General features: G+C 36.2%; 1 protein-coding gene and 1 pseudogene across 8 annotated transcripts in view; one reads left to right on the top strand and one right to left on the bottom strand.

Moving 5' to 3' along the window:
• The window catches only part of LOC134474084 (UDP-glucuronosyltransferase 2A1-like), a 309,053-nt pseudogene that overhangs the window by 197,456 nt on the left and 88,315 nt on the right, over positions 1–23,282 (bottom strand).
• The window catches only part of LOC106026682 (UDP-glucuronosyltransferase 2A3-like), a 109,237-nt gene that overhangs the window by 21,207 nt on the left and 64,748 nt on the right, over positions 1–23,282 (top strand). For 2 of the 8 annotated variants that reach the window (XM_063240713.1, XM_063240716.1), the window contains exons 2-3: positions 4,380–4,431; positions 5,496–5,538. The exons of 2 other annotated variants lie outside the window; for them this stretch is intronic. Coding sequence is in view for 2 of the 6 variants with exons in the window: in XM_063240709.1 (XP_063096779.1) it covers positions 5,496–5,538 (43 nt within the window). In the remaining 4 variants the exon portion in view is untranslated. The remainder of the gene's footprint in view (positions 1–4,379; positions 4,432–5,495; positions 5,539–23,282) is intronic. 4 more of the 8 variants (XM_063240709.1, XM_063240715.1, XM_063240710.1 and 1 more) reach the window with 2 other exon arrangements.

Below are 23,282 nucleotides of genomic sequence, written 5' to 3'. Positions count from 1 at the left end.
GTTGATTTCAGACTCTCAATGATCCTCCTGCCTCACCTATCCAAGTAATGGGATTACAGGCATGTGCCACCACACCTAATTGAGGTTTTCTTTAGTGCCTTTCCCACTTTTTTTCACTTTTTTCACTATTATCCCAGAAAATTCCAATGTTTGACTTTTAATTTCCTCTATCTCTTTTTGCTTAGAGCTTGTGCTGCATGGCCTGGGAGTGTGTGACTGCACCTTGATTTTGTGCCCAGTCATTTTCTATTTTTTCTTTTATTATATTTTCTCTGTTGATGCTTGCCAATTTCTTATGGTAGCTAACTTTATCACTAGTATCAAGACTTTATTAGAGATTTCTGTTCTGCAGGGATGTCTTCTACATATAAGTGGTACTTAAAACTATCCCAAGAACCTACTTTCCAAATACATAAATGACGTGAAGTTACTATTTGGTTCAGCATTCAATTCTTTGGCATCAGACTATGTTTATGATTATGTCACCATATAATCTCAGTGTTATCATACAAGGAAGAAAATTGATAATAATGTATGAAATTCTGGCTAACTAGTACAGTAAGTAATATTTTCAAATATAGTTTAGGTAATGAAAACTATGGTAGCTATGAACCTGATAATTTTGATCACAGGAGCTAATTCTAAGATTATATAACAAAATCAAGCATGAACCATGTAGTTGTGCACAGTGATACTGCCCTTATTGGAGTGATTTTATCATACTGAGGGTACCAGAGTGTTACAATGTGTAAGGGACAAAATACTTTAAGGAATGAGTTTGTGTATTGTAGAATCAAGAATGGAGGTCTAAGGGTGATCACTCAAATTTTTGGAAACTGAAGAGAACAGGAGGGAGAGAATGAAAGGGAAAGTAAAGGAGTAATCAGAAAGGGAAAAGATAGACTTTACTTAACTGAAAATCTGATTTCAAGAAGTAGGTGAGGAAATAAAGATTATTAAAAAAAACAGAAAGGAAAGAAATCTAATAAGTGAAAAAACTGTGAAGAAAGAGAAGAAAGAAAAAGAAAAGAGAAAAAAGACCAGAAAAAATGGAGGAATAAAAAGACTATATAAACAACCAAGCCACAACATACAAAACAAAACATTACAAAATTCAACAAGATAGGAAAAGCCTAGCCAATAATAGAAACAAGAGAAAATAAAACTAGCAAATTATCTCAGGTATTCATAGTTCTGTGATTGTGCATGGATCAGATCGTTGAAGTGTGCTGTTAACTGCAGCCGAGATTGCTATGGAAATTGTGCTGGTTGTAACTGGTTTTGGCCTGTAAATGTTTGTACTGGGACTGTTCATCTGTTAGTGGAAATCTGCACAATCACACTTCTGGTTCCTTACTACTGCTAGAGACAATTGTACATTGCTGCTCTCGCTGCTTACTCTGTTCACCAAAGGTGTGTGCACCATTCCATGTGGGCCACCTAGCCTGGTGTTGGTATTATGATTTTTAATAATATTAACTCTAAATAAAAATGATACATATTTTCATGTATTTAATAATATTAATTTCATAAATATGAGACATATTTTCATGTATTTTTGTGTTTCCTCTAACTCTGTCATCAGTGCTCTACATTTTAGATGTTTTATTTTTGTAGCTACTATAAATGACATGGATTTCTTGAATTAGTTCTCAGGAAAGATTTTATTGGTATATAGAAAAGTACTGATTTTTTAAAGTTGATTTTGCATCGTTCTCCTGTACTGAATACATTTATCAGTTCTAATAATTTTTTGGTAGAGTGAGTTGTTTTGTATATATAATTATATAACCTATAAACAGATAATTTTAACTCTCCATCTGCTATACTTTTCAATCTTTCTTTTGCTAAAAGTCTCTGCTAAAATTTCTAGTGCTCTTGAGTAATATCAATGAGAATGGGCATCTTTGTCTTTTACTGGCTCTTAAGTAATTGCTTTCAGCTTTTCCATATTCAATAACAAATGGACTATGGTTTGTCCTTTTTTGCATAAAGATATAGTCTATGTATACCTGTTTTTTCAGTGCATGTGTCATAAAGAAATATTAAATTTTCTTTTTTAAAATTTTTTATTTTATTTCAAAGAGATTAAGACAAAAAGAACAGAACAAAGCAGATCAGAACAGAACAATGTAAGCAACACAGCACTTTACCACAAGACAACCGGATATTAACAGTAGCTACCATAATGTCTCTTTCTTTGATATAGTTGAGCATACCTTCACATACAATATTATCAAACCTAACAAAATAGAATAAAACCATTCAAGTGAATGAAAGTATTACAGGGCATTCAGAATCAAAATACAGAAAATGAATGTATTAGTGTTTTACTACAGAGAAGAGACATAACATGAGATATATAGAAACAACAAGATTGGCTTACAATGGTCAGCCACAGAGTCAGATGAGGAAGCATGAAGAGGGTGTCTATACACTGGAGGCCGAGGATTCAATCCCAGGTCTGGAGTTGACCCCAGTGTCTTGTGCAAGTTCATACCAGCAGGCTGATGGGTCTGCAATAGAAGGCCAAAGGCTTTATGATGAAAGGCTGAAGAGTGTATGCCAGAAATCTGGAGTCTACACTGATAGCCAGGAGACAATGCCCAAACCAAAGGCAAAGACTGGAGCTTCTCCCCCCCCCAAAAAAAAGAATGTATTCATCCTTCTTTCTTCCCTTTTATACCTCCAGTTGATGAGCCACCCTAGGGTGGATCTTCTTCTGCATCCTTGGATGTAGTGTTGCTAAGCCCATTTAGTTAAGCTTCTAAATGTCTCAAGTTGATACAATCAGTCAACTACTACAATGAAAAATAGCTACTGTATTATCTCATTTTTCATAAAAATTGTTCATACTATCACACATACTAAAATCCAATAAGACACAACATGATAGAACCAATGGAAACAGAAGAACAAAAAGCATGGTAGGACTTCAAAGCAAGATGATATTAAATCAGCAATAGCTGCCAAAATGTCTTGTTTTCTTTAAAATGGCTGTTCATACCATCACACATAATAAAATAAAAAATAGAATAAAATCATTCCAACTAATGCATGAAAACATTATAAGGCTTCAAAGCAATGTAATGGAGAATCATGATTACCATTAAACCTTATGTACTTACAATTTCTTACTAGGGAGACTATACAGTATATATATATATGTGAGTTTGATTTATCTTGCTTATGAGTATGGTCTCAAGTTGTGTTCATTTACTTATAAATATCTCAAAGTGATCATTCTTTATAGCTGGCTAATACTCTATTATATAAAAATACCACAACTTTTTTATCCATTCCTCAGTTGATGGACACTTAGGTTGTTTCCAAGATCTGGCCATTACAAATTGTGCTGCTATAAACATGGGTGCACATATATCACTGTGGTATAATGTTTTCAGTTCTTCTGTGAATATGCCTAGAAGTGGAATAGCTGGGTCAAATGGGACTTCCAATCCCAGATTTATGAGGAATTTCCAGACTGACCTCCACAATGGTTGCACCAGTCTACACTCCCAACTGTGCAGGAGAGTTCATTTTTCCCCACAGCCTCTCCAGTATTTATGGTTGGTAGTTTTCTTGATCCTGGTATTCTTTCTGGAGTGAGATGGAATCCCAGTGGTTTTTTTTTTAATTTTCATTTGTCTAATGAATAATGATGATGAACATTTTTTCATGTATATATTTGCAATTTATATTTCTTCAACTGAGAACTGTATATTTATCTCAGCTGTCCATTTTTGGATTGGGTCTTTGAATTTCAGGGGTCTGATATTTTTATTTGTTTATATGCTTTAGACAGAAGTTCTTTGAGGGACAGTTCACTAAGATTTTTTTCTCAGCTTGTGGATTTTCTTTTCACTGTGCAGGAAATTTTTTTCAACATCAGAAACTTTTCAATAAGACCTGATCCCAATTATTGATTTGAGGTATTTCCTATGCAGTTTGATTCCTGTTCATGAATTCTCTACCTACTCCTATGTCTTCAAGATTTTTACCTAACTTGTCTTTGAACAGATTTAGTGTTTCTGTTTTAATATATAGATCTTTGATCAATTTATATTTTAGTACATAGTGATAGGCATGGGTCTAGTTTTAGTTTTTGGCATATGGAGAGCCAGCTTTTCCAGCATCATTCATTTAAGAAACTATCATTCTTCCAGTTAACATATTTGGTCTCTTTATCAAAGATAAGGTGGTTGAGTGTATTTGTAGTTGTGGTTGTATCTTCTAATCTATTCCATTGATCTCCAAGCCTCTTTTTATTACTAAACCATGCTGATTTTATTACAGTAGCCCAGTAGTATAAATGCCAATAAGGATTGTGATGTCTCCTGCCTTGCCTTTGCTGCTTAAAATTGCCTTTGCTATTCTAGGTCTCTTCTGGCTCCAGATGAATTTTAGGAGTGATTTGTCTTGATCTATGAGGTATGGTGACGATATTTTCATTGGTATTGCATTGAATCTGTTTAAAAGTTTTGGTAGAAGGACCATTTTCACAATATTTATTCATCCTATCCATGAACAAGGGATGTCTTTCCATTTTCTGAGATCTCTTTGATTTCTTTTTTAAGGATATTATAATTTTCCCTGTGTAGATCTTTTACTTCTTTTGTGGTGTTATTTCATAAGTATTTCATTTTTTTTGGATGCTAGAGTGAAGGGTGTAGCTTCTCTTATTTCTCTCAGTGGTTTTATTGTTATTATATAGGAATGCTATTGATTTTTGAATATTGACTTTGTATTTAGCTACATTGCTGAGTTTATATACTACATCTAGGAGTTTTTCAATGGAGTTTTTGGGATCTTCTATGTAGAGCATTATGTCATCTACAAATAATGCTAATTTTACTTCTTTTCCTATCTTTACTCCTTTTATTTCTCTCTATTGTCTTATTGCTCTGGCTAGTATTTCCAGTACTATGTTAAATAGGATTGGTGACAAGGGACATGTTTGTCTTGTGCCTAATTTTATGGTAAATGATTTCAGTTTTTGGCCATTTAATATGATGCTGGCTGTTGGTTTGTCATATATGGCCTTTATCATATTGAGTTAAAGACCATCTATTCCCATTTTCAGTAATGTGCTTATCATAAATGAATATTGGACCTTATTAATAGCTTTTTCTGCATCTATAGAATTGATCATGTGATTATTACTTTTGACTCTGTTGATATGGTGGATTACATTTATTGATTTATATAGGTTGAACCATTCGTGCATGCCTGGGATGAATGCCAATTGTTTGTGGTGTATAATCTTCTTGATGATTTGCTGCATCCTGTTTGCCAATATTTTATTGAGAATTTTTGCATCTGTGTTCATTAGGGAGATTGGCTGGTAGTTTTCCTTTTTATTTGGGTCTTTCTCAGGTTTTGGTACTAGAGTAATATTTGCTTCCAGGAAAGACTCAGAAAGAATTGCTTCCTTTTTTATTTCACTGAAGAGTTTGAGTAGTGTTGGCATTAAGACTTCTTTGTATTTCTTGTAGAGTTCTGCAGTGAATCCACCTGGGCCTGGGCTCTTCTTTGTAGGTAAGGACTTAATTACACTTTCAATTTAATTAATAGGAATTGGGTCATTCAGCAGTTTTACATTTTCTTGACCCAGTTTGGTAGTTCATATATCTCTAGGAATCTGTCCATTTCAACTGTGTTATTGAACCTATAAGAGTAGAGGTTTTAAAAATAGGTGTTGATGATCTTTTGTATTTCCACAGAGTCTGTAGTGATTTCATCTTTTATATTCTTTATTGCATGAATTTAGCTTCTTCTTCCCTTTTGAAATAAGTTGGCTATGGGCTTATCAGTTTTATTTATTCTTTCGAAGAACCAACTCTGATTCATTGATTTGTTGGATTGTTTTCTCTGTTGCATTAATTTCTGCTCTGATTTTTATAATTTCCTCCCTTATTTTGGATTTGAGATTGACTTGCCCTTCTTTTTCTAGATGTTTAAGATTTAGCTTCAGGTTGTTTATTTGTGTTTGTTCTGTTTTCCTGATGTGAGAATTCTGTGCAATAAATTTTCCTCTGAGGATAGCTTTCTTTGCATCTCACAGATTCCAGTAACTTCTATCTGTATTTTTGATTGCTTGTAGATAATGTTTAATTTCTTCTTTAATTTCCTCTGTAACTCAATGATTACTCAGGCATGTATTATTCAATTTCAATGTGTTTCTTTGGTTTTTGCAATTTCTTTTGTCATTAATTTCTTGTTTCATGGTGCTATGATCTGATAATATGCATGGGATAATTTCAATTGTTTGCATTTACTTAAATATGTTCTGTGGTCTATTATATGGTCCATTTTAGAAAATGTTCTATGTATTGTTGAGGAGAATGTATGTTCTGATGTTGCTGAATGGAAACTTCTGTATACCTCTAGCAAGTTCATTTGTTCACAGGTGTGGTTCAGTTCTGTTATTTCTTTGTTGATTTTCTGTCTGGTTAATCTATCCCTTTATGCTAATAGTGTGCTAAGGTCTCCTGTTATAATTGTTTTATTTCTTACTTGATTTTTCATTTCTGTTAATACTTGCTTTGTATAGCTGGGTGATCTGGAATTTGGTACATACATATCTAAGGTTTCTTCCTTTCCTGTTCCTCTTGAAGTTTTCCCTTAACTAGTATGTAGTGACCTTCTTTATCTCTTTGGATCATGCTTGGTTTGAAGTTTGCATTGTCTGAAAACAGGATAGCTACTTCCACTTTTTTGTGCTTTCCTGTTGCATGAAGTATTGTTTTCCATCCTTTGACTTTCAGTCTATGAATTTCCTTTTGGTTTAGGTGAGTTTCTTGTAGACAGTATATGGTTGGATGTTGTTTCTTGATCCATTCTGCCAGTCTGTTTGTTTTAATTGGTGAATTGAGATAATTTACATTAAAGGTTATAACGGTTATATATTTGTTTATTGCTGACATGTTATCTTTCTGCTGTTGCATCTTTATCTTTCCATTTTGTTTAATTGTCTGCCTTGCTTTGTGATTTTTTCCTATGTGCATCTAGAATGTCTTTCAGTATTCTTTGCAGAGTTGGTTTGGTGATCATGAAGTTCTTCAACTGTTCTTTGTCATGGAAATATATTATTTCTCCATCCATTTTTAAAAAAAGTTTTTTAGGGTACATCAGTCTAAATTGGATGTCATTTTCCTTTAGGATCTGAAATACTTCACTCTTCTTGACTTTGTTGAGAAGTCTGCTGTGATTCTGATTGGTTTTTCTTTATAGGTGATCTGTTTTTTCTCTCTAACAGGTTTTAATATTGTATTCTTATGTTGCATTTCTGGGACAGTGATTATTATATATCTGGGTGTAGTTTTATTTTGGTTATGGCTATTTGGAGTTCTATATGCTTCACTAATCCATGTGTCAGTTTCCATTCTCATGTTTGGGAAATTTTCAGCTATTATTTCTGTAAATAGCCTCTTGATATCATTTTTGTTGTTCCCTTCTTTTTCATTTATCCCTATCAATCTTATGTCATTTTTCTTTGCATCATCTTGCAGCTGTTGAATTATTTCATGATTCCTTGTTAGTTTTAAAAGATCTTTCCTTTCCTGTTCACTAGCTGCAATCTTATCTTTGAGGTCTGAAATTCTATCTTCACTTTTGTTGAGGCAGTTTTGACAACTTTCAATGGAATTTTTGATTCCCTAGATATCTCTTTGAATCTGCTTCATATATTCTGTTTTCTTCTTATGTCATTCATTCAGTGATTCTATGTGTTTGCATTATTCTCTCTTTTTTTTTTTAACTGTGTCTTCTCTAGATGTGTTCAGCATTTCTTTCCTTACTTTTATCATTTCTTCTTTTACCTGGGAGACTATTTCTAATTTGAATTCCTTTTAACTTCTCAGAGTTGCTTCTTTATTTCTGTGGCTATTATTTCAGGTATTTCAAGTGTATGGCTTATATTTTCTTCTATGTACATGGCTCCTAGACTTTCTTGGCATGGGCTGGAGATTTGAGATTGCATTGTGGTCTTTTGTCTTGTCATTTTCCTATATTTATGTGTTTCAAGTGATATTCCAAAGGTTTTCCTGGCCATGTTCAAAATTGCGTCCTATGCCCTTGGCTATTGGGACTGATTGGAGGTTGCTAAGCATGCACCATTCAGGCCCACAGGACCTCCTGTGCTACCTTAGGTGTTCCAGGAAGCTGAACGGGCTCCTAACCACTGTGGGTGATGGTCCAAAGCTCTCCCCAGCTATGATTGATGTACTGGAAGTCACCTTACATACCCTCAACTCCTCTGATTGAATAACGGTCACCAGGCATGGTCTAGTCAGTCTCACGAAACCTCCAGAGCCTAGTCTAGTGTGGCTGGAAGCTGGATGGGCTGTTAGCTGCTGGGAGTGTTGATCTTAAACTCTTCCCTGAACCCCTGAGTGTATGTTGGAGCTCACCTTGCATGGCTGGCCTCAGCTCCCTGAATTGAGAGAAGGTCACTGGGCATGGCCCAGTCAGACCTGGGAAACTTGTGGAGCCTAGTCAAGTGTGGCTGGAAGCTGTGTGGGGACTGAATTTTCTTACATGCTTATTTATGAAACTATTGAGACTATAACATGACTGTTCATTGCTTTGTTAAGAAATAGTACACTTACTGAACAATTCTTACTTCACTGGGATAAAACCAATTGCTCTTAATGATTGTTGAATTTTATTTTCCAGTTTTTGTTAAGCATGTTTACATTGATGCTGATGGCTATTTGACAATATTTTGTTTATTTTGTTGTCATTGTTTGCCTTGTCCGTATGAGGCAATGCAGCAATTCTGTGCCTTGCTTGTATGTGGCAATACAATAGATGGAGGATTGAAAGGTATCTGTGTGTCACTTCTATGAAACAGTGGGAAAGGAACTGTATTTAGTATTTCTTTAAAGATTATTTATAATCAGCAGTAAAAAAATTCAGTACTTTTCTGATTCAAATATATTTTTCTCTGATAAGAATTCATCATTTGCTTTTGATCTACTCACATTTGGCATTTCAAAATTCAAATTTGTTAGTGTACATTTATAGAAATTTGTCCATTGCTACTATGTTTCCCAGTTTGTTGGTATATATTTTCACATAATATCTTGTAATTATACTTGATTCTTCTGTGTTAATATGCATGCTTCTATTTTTTATCTTAACAGTTCTTGTTTTGGACCTTTTGAGGCTATCTAAAATTGTGTGAATTTTTTAAAGCCTTCTTTTCATTGATCTTATGTATTTTTAGCTTCTATTTTATTTAACTCTTCTCTGATGTTTGTCATTTCTTTCCTTCTTTTGAATTTCAATTTTTATTGCTGTTCTAGGTCCTCAAAATATACAATTAAATGGTTTATAAATCAATTTTTTGTATAAAGATCCATTTTAGTGTGATTTTACTTTATGTCATACACATTGGCATGATGTGTTTCCATTTTCTTTTGTTTCGATAAAAGTTTTAATACTGACCAGCATTGTGTCCCTAAGACATTTTTGCTTTTAATACTATGTTTTAAATTTTAACATAATTTGGTAATTCATAAAACTTCTTATATTATGAGTTCAACTTTTTGACTTGATGAATATTTGTTCTGCTAATGAATATAATGCATTCTAGAATCTGTGTTCTGAAAAACACAAATGAAAGGAGGTATAAGAGCAAATATAGCCTGGGAAGAAATGAATCCAAAAGACAAGTTGATAAAAGAGTTTCTACATAACATAGAAAAAACAATTGAATGATGATAATAAGAAATCAACTCAGAAATAGGATAAAACACCTTAGTATACACCTCATGGGAAAAGATACAGAAGTGGAAACCAAGCATTGAGAAGACATTTCACAACATATATCATCAGAAAAATACATAGTAAACCATCAGTGAGACATCAGCACACACCTGTGAGACAAGCCAGTGTGTGATTCAACACCAACACCAAATACAGGCACAAATATGGAGCTGCAGGAACACTCATTGCAGGTAGGAATGCAAGTAATGCAATGGTTCAGAGAACAGTTTTGTGGTTCCAGAAAAAAAGTAATCCATAGTCAAACTACAGTAGCTGGCAACCAAGATTCTTGGAGTTAATCAAAATAGTCAAAACTCAAAATGGGAATAGAGGCATGTACTTGTAATCCCAGGACTTCTAAGCTTCAGATAGGAAGATCACTGCAAGTTCAAGGCCAGCGTGTCTTCACACTGAGTTCTAGGACAGGGATATAGGGAAAAATTGTCCCAGACAGAAAAAGAGTCAAAATCAGCATCACACAAAACCTGTACTTGAATATGATTTATTCTGCCATGATTCATGTAGCTCCTGAGGTTGGGGTTAAGGACCGAGAAAGGATAAGAAAATAAGAAGAGACAAAGCTGTGATCAGGTGTAGCCCTTATCCTCCTCATGGGAGGAAAGGTACTGGCTCCTCACTGCAGGGGCACTTATTATACCTTTTTAGCAATTTAATGTCACATGACACCCTGTTATCCTAGCAACCCAATGGTCAGATTGTCTTGAGGTTAGGTGTTTTCTGGCCTGAAGCAATTCTTTATGTGACTTGCCCCAGGCACTCTTTGTTTTAGGGATGGTCACAATCCAGTTTTGCACATGTGGTCAATTTCCAGCTTTAATGACTTCCAACATTACTCTCCATATATTTTACTGATGTTTGTTTGTACTGCATAATCAAACAAACTGTGCGAGTTGGTTAAACACACGTCACATTGTAATGCTTTATTTATTCACTTTTCTTTCCATTTCTCTCCTTTTCTGCATTTCTTGGACCCATTATATATAAACATATAATTACTTTTGTAAATGTGTCTAAGACATACTTGTGATATTCCTCTTAGGGAGCTGGTAGATGAATATTGTTATAACTTGAGCCCCGGTATAAAATCCAAGGAGGCAAGAGGCCGAAAATTTAGTGGCAAAGGCTTTATTTTCAGGCCTGGCGACCAGTCTCCGGGAGCCAATTTGGAGACTGTCCCCTAGAAGCTGCAGGGAGGACTTTAAAAAGGGGCTGGAGGAAAGGGCGGGGGGAGAGAAACAAAGAAACCTGTAGAGCCATCAAACTTGTTGACCCGAGTCTGGAAACTGTATTGCTGTCTATTTAGCTCTGACAATCTAGGGAGTTTCTGGTGTTTTTTAAAAATTATTTTCATCCTGCAGACTGACATTATCTCAGAGTGGCACGTCTGCAGCAATATTTGGAGAAGAAAGTGGACAGTTAATTATCTCAGGACAGCTTGTCTTCGCTAGTGAGTGCGAAGGGGTCACAAGTTATGAGACGCTGGAACTTAAGTTTTACGAAGACCTGATATCTAACTCATTTGATATATACAGAACAAAAGGAAAGCACCGATTGGGGTTTGGGCCATAGTATTACCCGGTAATTTGTTTTAAGCTAAGCAGTTCTTAAAATTGGGGCAGGCTCATTTTACAACAGATCATCACCGGGTCAGGGGGAGGTCACCAGAAACCCAAATTCTTTATGGCCTAGATAGATAGGTGAGGGGAGAGGGAGGCAATAAGGCGCCATACAGAACAGAAAACGGCGGTAATGTGTCAAGGTCAGGGTAAAGGGTTAAACTCACACGCAAATCTCTCTGCACACAAGCAGGTTACTTTAAACAAATGTAAATTAATTGCCATTCTAGTTTTCCTTAGCTCTTTAGCGGAGAATAGAGGCTCCTAGCAGTGATTAACAACCCTTGTTAGCTTGTTTTAGCACAGCTTCTGTAGTTTGTAGAGAGCAACAATGGTTAACATATCAATTAGGTGAGATTTTTGCAATTCTTTACAGAGGAGAGTGTTGCTCAACAGATCAATTAGGTCCCTTAACATATCAGTTAGGGAAAAAGGATAAAACAAACACATTTAGTAAGCCCCTATACAGGTTTGCTATAATACACATATAACAAAGCTATTTTCTTAGGGTACAACATTCCCCACTGATTTTAGTCAGTGTGTCAAATCATTGACTCTTTAGCATCTGTTTATAACCTTGTATGTGTCTTTAAAATTATAAGTTTTTAAGAACTTTGACATAGTTTATCAACTTGTTTACAACACAAGGCCCAGTAGGAGGATTAACAAAGGTCTTGTAGCTGTCATTAAAGCTGTTAACCAAAAGGAGAAAGAAAACCAACATTTAAATTTACTCTGTTTTATCATGCAAGTAACAATTTTTAAGTCAGACAGAGGCATCTTAGGGGTCTCTACAAAAGAGGAGAACACAAAATTATCAGTTATATTAGACAATCTTAAGCTTTAAAGTGTCCTTGGAAGAAATGACAGTTTATTTATCCGCAGGCTAATGGTCTTTTGAAGCTGGGACCTGTCTGCAGTGGGAACGTTGAATCCAGGCAGGCTTTCAGCTACTTTGACAGTCCATTGCAGCTCAAGTGATTTATGGTGAGGTCGCTTGTCCAGGTGCCTAGGCTCTTTAGCCCGCAGTGGGCAGCAGCGAAATAACCAGTGGAGATGAGGAAGTCAGAGCTGGCTAAAGAGTCTGGGGGAGACTTAATAAGATCTTGATTAGTTAAATCAGCTAATTTTTAGAAACCTTTAATGATAAGAGGAAGATCTCTTATATAAAACCTCAAAAGAGGAAATATCTGCAACATAGGGGATGCATCACGCACACAAAGGGGCAGAAGGAAAAGAGACTTACCCAGTTTTCGCCAGTTTTTAAGGCCATTAGTAATTATAGTCTTTAAAATCTAACTTATCTTTTTATCTCTCCTGAACTCTGAGGCTGGTAAGCCCAATCGAGCTTTTAATTGATCTGCAAAGCTTAGGTTAATTTGAGTTATTAGGCTATAAAAGCCAGGCCATTGTCAGACCCCATGGATAAAAAGGGAGACCAAATCAGGGAAACTGCTATCAGAGCTGACTCAGACTAAGTAGAAAACGCTTTTACTCATCTAATGAAAGTATCAACCATTATAACATTTATATCCTTGAAGTTTTAGGCTTTTTATTTTTGTAAAATCTATTTTTTAGTGTTTTTAGGCATAGTCTCACGATAACCAGTGGTTTTTATTTGTTGCAGTACTTTTAGATTTACCAATTGGCACTGAGGGCATCTGAAGCTCACAGACTGGGCTAGCTTGATATTAGCCCCCGGGAATCTCTTGGAAGTTGAGCTGCCAGATGCTGGTCTTTTTAAGTGTAAATGGGCTCTGACAAAGAAAATAGGTGGGATCAGCAGTAATGTCAAGCTTATCTCAATCCCCACTGATTTTGGGGCTTTCTGGCTATCTTTTGGAAGGTGGCATTTGTCAAATTATTTTTTTCTATAACAAGATCATCTTCTGCCCAATGGCTTATACAGCGGATAGTAGCCATTCTCTTTGGCATCTAAATGGCAGCCAACAAGTCCAAATTTGGGGAGCAATTTAATCCTTTGACTCCAGAAGACAATAAACCCCATTTTTGATAAAGACAACTTGAGGCCTCAGTGTGGGCAATGGGTTTAGCCCACTATGCTGATGTCTCTGGCTCTAAGATTTGTTCCCATAGAACCTAAGATTTTGTGTAACGGCAGCTCCCAAGACCCGCTTACCTTGATAGACGTAACTGCTTTCATCAGAGAAGTAGGATGGAACTCTAGATAATGGCTTATCCACTAGATAAGGTCGAAGTCCCGTGAGGTGATCAATGACCTCAGTACAATTGTAGTGAGGCAATGAGGGGTCATCCTCAGGCAGCAAAGTAGCCAGAGTTTGAAGCCGCTGTTTCCAGAAATAGTGCCTGATAATGTATGGCTCAGGAATTAGACATCCGCAGTCTGATGGGGCCTTGATGAGAGTCTCCAGGGAACAGGAAGAAACAAGAGTTTGTGTCCAAAAGTCAATTTTTAAGCTTCCTTTATGAGGGGGCCACTGAGGAAATCACCACAGACAGGGTGGTCATCTGGTTGTTACAGAATCAAGTGTCTTGGAAAGGTAGACAACAGACCTCTGCCAGGGTCCCAAACTCTGGATCAGTCCTGTGGCTCCTAGAAATTTTGCACTTGTCTTTTAGTCACAGGGACTGGAATCTGTTAGATGGCTCACAACAACCAGTGCAGTCTTTCTTTGTGTAGACTGGTTTTGACAAGGTCGGGGGGACTCGCATCAGAGCAGTTACTTTCTCGGCTGGCCCCTCTGATGTGATTGCTACTCTTTGAGAGGCCTGATCTGCCAAATTGTTTCCTCAGGTGAATAGCAGCAATCTGCCGACAGCCAGACTGTTGCCAGCAAATCTAGGATCTGTGGAGCCACCCCCCCTTTTTTTAAATCTTTGCCCTGGCCGAGGTTAAGAGACCTCGCTCTTAATAGATTGCTCCATGTACATGTATAGTAGCAAAAGCATATCTACTATCTGTATAGATGTTTACCCTCTTTTTCGTGGCTAGTTTTAGTACCTCAGTCAAAGCAATGAGCTCCACCTTTTGGACAGAGATGCCAGGCTCTAACCGCTTAACCCAGAGTACCTCTTTTGGTGGTCACTGCTGCCCCAGCCACTCATCTGCCTCTGCCGTTCTGGATGAAGCTGCTTCCATCTGTGAAATTTCTCAGGTCGTTGTCAGGCATAAGGGTGGCTGGGTTTAAAACTGAAGAAGTCTTGAAAACTATCAATTCTGGGTCTAGGAGCAGGGCCTAATAGTGTGAGATTTTAGCACTCACATTTTCAGGAGGGGTTTTGATAAGAGTCTCTAAACTGTGGGAGGTCACTACAGAAATCTTCTGTCCAAAAGTGAGGTTTTTTTTTTTTTTTTTTTTTTTTTTTTTTTTTTTTTTTGCCTCTTTTAAGTAGCATTGCCACAGCGGCCAGAATTTTAGGCATGGAGGCCACCCTCTTGATACTGGATTGAGCCTTTTGGAAAGATAGGCTATAGGCCTCTTTCAAGAGCCAATGTCCTGGGTTAGGACTCCTTTGGCAATGCCCCTGAGTTCATCTACGAACAAGGTGAATGGCTTGGTAACATCAGGGAGTCCCAGGGCTGGGGCCTTTGTCAAGGCCCACTTGAGCTGCCGCAAGGTCCAGTTTACATTTATCAGTCCAGTTTAGTGAGTTTTTTCCTTAAGGGAGCCCTACAGGGGGTGAGCTGTTTCAGTAAAATTTAGAATCTACAGCCTGGAGTATCTGACAGCTCCCAGAAATTCGTACACCTGTTTCTTAGTTTCTGGGAATGGGATCTGCAATATAGCCTGGACACTTTTTTTGGACAAAATCCTCCTTTTTTTTTTTTTTTTTTTTTTTTGCAATTTGTAGTCCAGATGAGTCACAGCCTGACAGCGCAATTGTGCCCTTTTAGTCGAGACTTTATAGCCTAATTGCCCCAAAGTCTTTAACAGTTTCTCAGTTGTCTCTTGACAAGCTTACAAGCTTCTGTGGGGGTCGAGGCTATTAACAAGTCATCTATGTGCTGGAGGAGCACTATCTCAGGGTGGTTTTTTTTTTTTAATTTTAAAAGATCTCTTGTTAATGTCTCATCAAAAAGAGTGGGAGAGTTCTTGTAACCCTGAGGTAAATGTGTCCGGGTCAGCTGTTTTTTTACCCCCGTATCTGGGTCAGTCCATTCAAAGGCAAAAAGGAGTTGACTCACCAGAGTAAGTGGCAAAGTGAAGAAAGCATCTTTCAGGTTCAGAACAGAGTACCAGGTGTTCTCAGGATTTGGCACTGTTGGGTATAGACTCAGAACTCATGTATTAACTCTCCGAGATCCTGTACAGAGCGATAGTTATTTGTCCCTGGCTTCAGTGACTAGAAGCAAGGGCATGTTCCAGGGAGAGACACAAGGAATGAGAATATCATTGTCTCTTAGCCTCTGCATGTGGACTTTAAATCCCTTTCCGGGCCTGCAGGCTTATCGGGCATTGTCACAAGCAGAAGGGGCATGCTTGGGGTAAGAGCTCCATCAGAAGGGGGACTTGGCTGACTGCTAGCCCTGGAGGATTGTCTTCTGCCCAGACTTCTGGAATCTCCTGATTCCATTTGCCCAACAGTTTTAACTCTAAGTCAGTTGTGAGGACTCAGGTACGCTGGACAAATTTCCCAGTAGACGGTAATTTTTTTAGTTTTAAAAGACCTTTTGTGCTATCTCTATCAACTGGCTGAGGGGCATTTTTTTTTTAAACTCTCAAACCTTTGTAATCTTTTTTCTAACATGTGGGGCCGACTGAGTTGCAAAGAGACCAACTGGCGATACTAGGGAAACCCCCTTACCTCTGGATGTCCAATCGGCTTGGGACAAAAGGACAACATGGTTTTGGCATTCCATATCAGAGAGCAGGCTTTATCTGGATGGCACACCACCTTTTGTCCCAGGGTGCCACCTGGCAGGCCATCATTTTACTGAAATTACATACTTAACAAAAAGAAGCTTTTTCATAGGTAACAAAATTGTGCCATATAATCTCCCAGAGGTCCACAGCACATGTGAAAACTTATATCTTATCTCTATTATCATCTATAATCTCATATTAATGGAAACACTTTGCAGCAAAGGTTTAGAATCTTATAAATAAATCTATCAAAACTGATCCAATACTGTCAAACTTTGAACACATTTACTTCTTGTCAAACCTGTTGTCTTCAGTACTATAAACCAAGACAAAATTTATATCATCTCAAGCTTTTTATAACTTATAATATACCTCTAAGTTTTATCTTTTTTTTTACATTTTGGCACAGCAGACATTTTACTTGAAGACAAACCACCTTTTTTGTCCCTCCTTTTTACTATCACCAGTCAATTATCTTTTTTTTTTCGCTTCTCAGACAACATTAAAACTCTCAACAAAACCCTTGAAGTTACCTTCTAGTAGTCTAAAACATATTTAATTAATTTTATGTCTTTTTACCACATTAAAATGCTGGGTTTTTTTAAAGCTATAACCTTTTAACTGGCTCAATTACAGTATGACCTGGTTTTTACTTGGTAAAGTTGATATGATTCTTAAAAACCATAAATATATACATATATGTGCACATATATTTACTTTTTAACCAGAAAGAAAAATACTCCTTTTAAAAGGCATGCCAAGGTTGCAAGCAATCAGTTGAAGACTTACATATTAAACAAGGCGCCACAACATTAAAGACACAAACAAAGGGTGCTTTTTTCACAGTTTGGTGAGCTAAAGGAAATAATTTTTCTTATTATGAAGCTTGAATCTAATAAGCCATATGGATCCTGCAACAGAAATGGGCAACAAGCCCCTAAGTTAGTAACAAATCCAAACAGGCAAACAATTTTAAAGAACAAAAACACTGCACATCAATATCTAAATCCCTTTGTCCATTCTGGGCTCATAGAAGGGGTTCCTAGGAGAGAATGTTCTGTTAGATTTAGGGTAACCAAAAGGAGAACAATTAGAACAAATGGACAAACAAACAGACATACAAGACGAGACAAGCTGCAGCAAAAATGGCCTTTGCCCAAAAATTAGTCAAATTTTGGGATCTGGAGGAATTAACAAATTAACCAACAGAGTGGTTCCTCACCCGGTGCAGAGTCACAAATGGCAAAAACCAATTGACTCTGTCCTCAGGAGGTTTCACTTCCCAAATTAAGGGCGTCCCCTTCCAAACGGAGCTGTTCCCCACCCAGGGCAGAGTCACAAATGGACAGAATTTGTCCTACAAACCAACTGACTCTGTCCTCGGGTGGTTCCCGCTCCCAAATTGAGGGCGTCCCCTCAAAATTACAAATTGACCGCGGCCCAAACAAATCCTCCAGAGCACTTACTTTCAAATGTTTAGAAATGAGTCTGGGGTCTTGCTTCCATCCAGGGCGAGCCCCCAAATGTTATAACTTGAGCCCCGGTATAAAATCCAAGGAGGCAAGAGGCCGAAAATTTAGTGGCAAAGGCTTTATTTTCAGGCCTGGCGACCAGTCTCCAGGAGCCAATTTGGAGACTGTCCCCTAGAAGCTGCAGGGAGGACTTTAAAAAGGGGCTGGAGGAAAGGGCGGGGGGAGAGAAACAAAGAAACCTGTAGAGCCATCAAACTTGTTGACCCGAGTCTGGAAACTGTATTGCTGTCTATTTAGCTCTGACAATCTAGGGAGTTTCTGGTGTTTTTTAAAAATTATTTTCATCCTGCAGACTGACATTATCTCAGAGTGGCACGTCTGCAGCAATATTTGGAGAAGAAAGTGGACAGTTAATTATCTCAGGACAGCTTGTCTTCGCTAGTGAGTGCGAAGGGGTCACAAGTTATGAGACGCTGGAACTTAAGTTTTACGAAGACCTGATATCTAACTCATTTGATATATACAGAACAAAAGGAAAGCACCGATTGGGGTTTGGGCCATAGTATTACCCGGTAATTTGTTTTAAGCTAAGCAGTTCTTAAAATTGGGGCAGGCTCATTTTACAACAGATCATCACCGGGTCAGGGGGAGGTCACCAGAAACCCAAATTCTTTATGGCCTAGATAGATAGGTGAGGGGAGAGGGAGGCAATAAGGCGCCATACAGAACAGAAAACGGCGGTAATGTGTCAAGGTCAGGGTAAAGGGTTAAACTCACACGCAAATCTCTCTGCACACAAGCAGGTTACTTTAAACAAATGTAAATTAATTGCCATTCTAGTTTTCCTTAGCTCTTTAGCGGAGAATAGAGGCTCCTAGCAGTGATTAACAACCCTTGTTAGCTTGTTTTAGCACAGCTTCTGTAGTTTGTAGAGAGCAACAATGGTTAACATATCAATTAGGTGAGATTTTTTGCAATTCTTTACAGAGGAGAGTGTTGCTCAACAGATCAATTAGGTCCCTTAACATATCAGTTAGGGAAAAAGGATAAAACAAACACATTTAGTAAGCCCCTATACAGGTTTGCTATAATACACATATAACAAAGCTATTTTCTTAGGGTACAACAAATATAACAAATAACAAATCACACGGTCATTATTTTTTAAATTTGATCTCCCAAATCACTTCCTTCCATTTGAATGCACTGAAGATCCATCTGGGATTTTTCTATTGTTGATCATTACTTTTTGCTTTATCCTTTAGATTTAAAATTTTCTTTTAGGAGCTTTACTTAAGATTTAAAAAATTTGGAAAAAGGCCAAGGTGTCCTTCACCAGGAGAATGGAGAACTATGCTCTGACAGAGATAGACAATGGCATATTACTCAATATTAAATTCATAATCTTTCAATCTATGAAAATAAATTGAGGGAAGTTAAAAATGTATTAATGTAAAATATCAACTTGCAAGTTGCTTCATGATTTTTAATTCCAAGTATATATCATATGGGAATAGCCAGACTTCTGAAGGCAATAAAAAGATCAGTGGTTATTAAGAGTTAAAGAGAGGAAGGAATAGGAATAGTTGAATCACAAGACTTTTAGGGCAGTGAATATGTCTAGTGACAAAAACATTTTACTATGTTTTGGTCCAAACTCATGGAATGTATGACATTAAAGTGATGGGCCTTATTGTGAATGTTAGAGTATGAGTATTTATGTTGCATAAGTATAAATTAATTTAATAATTACAAGAACCACTCTATATTTTTGAAGGGTGTTCATAAATGGGGAAATTATGAATTATTTATATTTTTTCATTAAAAATAGAAACAACAATATTGTGTATTTCAAATGGTTTTGGTACCAATTGAATTTCTTAATGCAGTTATACAATACATTTATAAGAACCACAAGGAACATTGCAAATGCTTCAAAAGATTAAATCTAAAATACACTTAAAAATCAATGAACCCATAATTCACATTGAAAGAAACAGAACTTACCACAGGAAAAGAGCTGTTTGTGAGGCTAAGAGGTGGCTTTCTTAAGAATGCACTGTGTGATAAACTATTGGCAACCAGCTGGCACAATTCCCTTTCTTTTTGACCTAGTGCATGCTACTTAAGTATAAGGCACCTTCAAAACACAGGCCTTAAGAAGTCTTGCAAGTAATGCACACAATGTCTTAGGGCAGGGTGAGGTCCAGCTTAATGGAGGTTCTTCACATGACAGTTTCAGAATCAGAGTAGTTTTCTACCTAGATTTTACATTTTAGGTCAATTTTATTCAAATTCAGAGATTTGCATTATACAAATGTACCTGGAGAGTTTTTTAAACATGTGGACCCATTGCCCCTTTCCAAGGCTTAGCTCTTAAATCTAGTTTATTCCATTGAAGTGTCAATCATTTCTTTTTTGCATAACACAGGAGAAAGAAACAGAGAATAGGCTAGTACATGAAAAAAGAGGGATGAGTCTCACAACAGACACCTGTGGTCTTCAGTGCAGCATTGTGTAAGATATAAGAGTTACCTTTTGTGATACTGTATTTTACTAATGTTGTACATTAAATGTTAAAATATTCAGGCATTTTCAAACATGGTTTCATTAGAGATTACATGAGTTTTATAAAAAATCAAATTGGTTGATATAAAAAGAGAAGCAAAACAATTTTTCTGTATGGAAAATTCCCTGATAGACAATATCCAACTCTGTTATTGTAACTCTTAAAGCAATGTTCAGTTTTAGGAAAACAAAAACTCTATTCCTCCCTTTTTGTGTAAGTAAGCCTACTCCATTCTCCCTCTGTGTTTAAGTAGGTAAACCCCATATTTTATTATGATTGCTGATGAAACAATATTTGAATATTTTACCTTATTTTTAAATAAGTTAACAGCCTCAAGATTCATTGAATTTAAAAATCATATTAATCAGTTTTTTTAATTTTAAAGAGAATGGACCAACAGCATTAACAAAAAACAGGATTTCCAAACAAGATGGTAGGAAATTAACAATGGTTATTATATTGTATATTGTTAATTTCAAAATACTTGCTCAGATTACCATATCTAGGTATGTAAAATTGATCAATGTAAGTACTAATTATTCCTTTATACAAACTATTAGAATAGTAATGCAGTTATCTTAGTCATATTCCTCTTTTTTCTCTCACCCTAATTGTTCTTATCTTTTAAGCAGCTCCCATGATTGCTATTGTACATTTTGGATCTTATTTACTCTTTCAGTTTCTTTCATTAGGGAGTCAATACAATGTTTACATAGGTGAGTCTGATTTATTTCACTTATGAGTGTGGTCCCAATTTGTATCCACTTATCTACAGAAGCCTCAAGTTTATCCTTCTCGATGGCTGAGTAGTACTCCCTTGTATCAAAATACATCTTTTTTTTACCCATTCCTTTGTTGATGGACATTTGAGTATTATCCAAAATTAAACTGTTACAAATTGTGCTGTTACAAACATGAGTGCCCTTATATCACTATGGTATAATTTTTTCAATTCTCATGGGAAAATTCTTCTGAAAACATACCCAGAAGGGGAATAGCTGGGTCAAATTGGATCTGCAATTTGAGGAATTTCCACACAGATTCCCAGAATGTTTGCACTCCTATCAACAATGGAGATGGGTTCCTGTTTCCCCACAGCCCTGCCAGCATATATTATTGGTTGATTTCTCAGTAATAGCTATTCCTTCTCAGTTAAGATGGAATCTCAGTGTTTTAATTTGCATTTCTTGAATGAGAAGTTATGTAGAACCTTCTTTCATGTATTTATTTGCCATTTATATATCTTCATCTGAGAAGTGTGTATACATCTTAGATGTTCATTTTTGATTTGGGTCTTTGAATCTGAGAAGTTTAATTTTTTAAACATTCTTTATACATTCTAGATAGAAGTCCTCTTTCTGAGGAAGAGTTGTTGAAAATTTTTAGGTGAAACACTCTTTAAATGTCAACTGAGTACACCTTTTCACATGTTTGGTTCAGCTCTATTGTTTCTTGGCTGATTTTTTTGTCTAAGTGATCTATCTCTGTGATAATGATGTGTTAAGGTTCCACTATTATAATCACGTTATTGCTTACTTAATTTTTTTGACAGTTAACATTTATCTTACATAGTTGGATGGCCCCATATTTGGTAGATACATAGTTATGATTGCTACCTCTTCCTCTTGAAGTTTTCCCTTAACAAGTATGTGGTGACCTTCTTCATGTCTTTTGATAATTCTATGTCTAGGGCTGGGGATTTAGCTCAGTGGCTTAACCACCTGCCTGACAAGCACAAGGTCATGAGTTCAATCCCAGGCACCAAAAAAAAAAAATAATAATAATAATGATAATTATATGTCTGAAGTTCACATTTTCTGAAAACAGAATATCTGTCCCTATTTTTTTCTGTGTTCCCATCACACAGAATATTGTTTTTCAACTTTGATGTTCAACATATGCAGTTGATTTTGAGTTAAATGTGTTTCTTGTGTACAGCATGTTGTTGGACTTTGTTTCTTGATGCATTCTGCCAGTCTGTTTCCTTTGATTGCTGAATTGATGCAACTTATATTAATGATTATAACTGTTAGGTATTGATTTATCTTTGTCATGTTATTTTCCTATTATTGGATGAGTACTTTTCTACCCTGATTAATTTCTTGGTGGTTTTTTTTTTACTGTTATTTTTGAAATTGTAATCATTTGTTTTCTCTTTTTAGAATGTGTTTCATTATTCTTTGTAGTGTTTCTTTGGGGGTCATGAATTTGTTCAGTTGTACTTTGTCATGCAAGTATATTATTTCCTCATTATTTTTGAAAGATAGTACATCAATTTGGGTTGGAAGTTGTTTTCTTTCAGGACTTGAAACATCAATACAAGCTCTTCTAGAATTCATGGTTTTTGTCAAGAAATCTGCTGTGATTTGTGTGGGCTTTCCTTTATAAGTGATTTATTTCTTTTCCCTAACAGCGTTCAGTTTTCTGTTCTTGTGCTGAATTTCTGGGGTCTCAATTGTTCAATATCTAGGTGAGATTTATTTTGGTTATGGCTAATTGGAATTCTACATGCCTTTCTTTGATAATTTTTTTTTCTATTACTTCTGCAGTTAGTCTTTGTATGTCATTTGTGTTGATGCTTGCTCTTTTTATTGACTCCTATCAGTCTTATATTGTTTTTCTTTGCATTGCATTGCATTTGTTGACTTGTAATTTCATTCTCTTTCCCATTCCAATGCCTCTGTTTTTCTTTACTTTGGAGAGGTGTCTTCCACTTTCACTTTCTCAATATCTGTTGTATATTTTGGAACTTATTTACTATTTCATTTTTATGTTAGGCAGACATTACTATGTTTATATTTGGAAGTCTATTAAGACTATGGTTTCAAGTTGTATCCATTTACCTATAAAAACATTGATTTTATTCATCTTTATAGCTGTGTAGTACCCCGTTGTATAAAAATATCACATCTTTTTTTATTCATTCCACAGTGAATGAGAATTTGAGTTGTTTCCAAGATATAGCTATTACAGATTTTAAGAGAAT

This window comes from Cavia porcellus, unplaced genomic scaffold, assembly GCF_034190915.1.
Source record: "Cavia porcellus strain 051 isolate PalLab524CR breed Dunkin Hartley unplaced genomic scaffold, mCavPor4.1 scaffold_30, whole genome shotgun sequence".
In the NCBI taxonomy this organism is placed as follows: Eukaryota; Metazoa; Chordata; class Mammalia; order Rodentia; family Caviidae; genus Cavia; species Cavia porcellus.
Note: the sequence above shows the minus strand (reverse complement) of the source record. Positions and strands in the feature narration are given on the sequence as shown.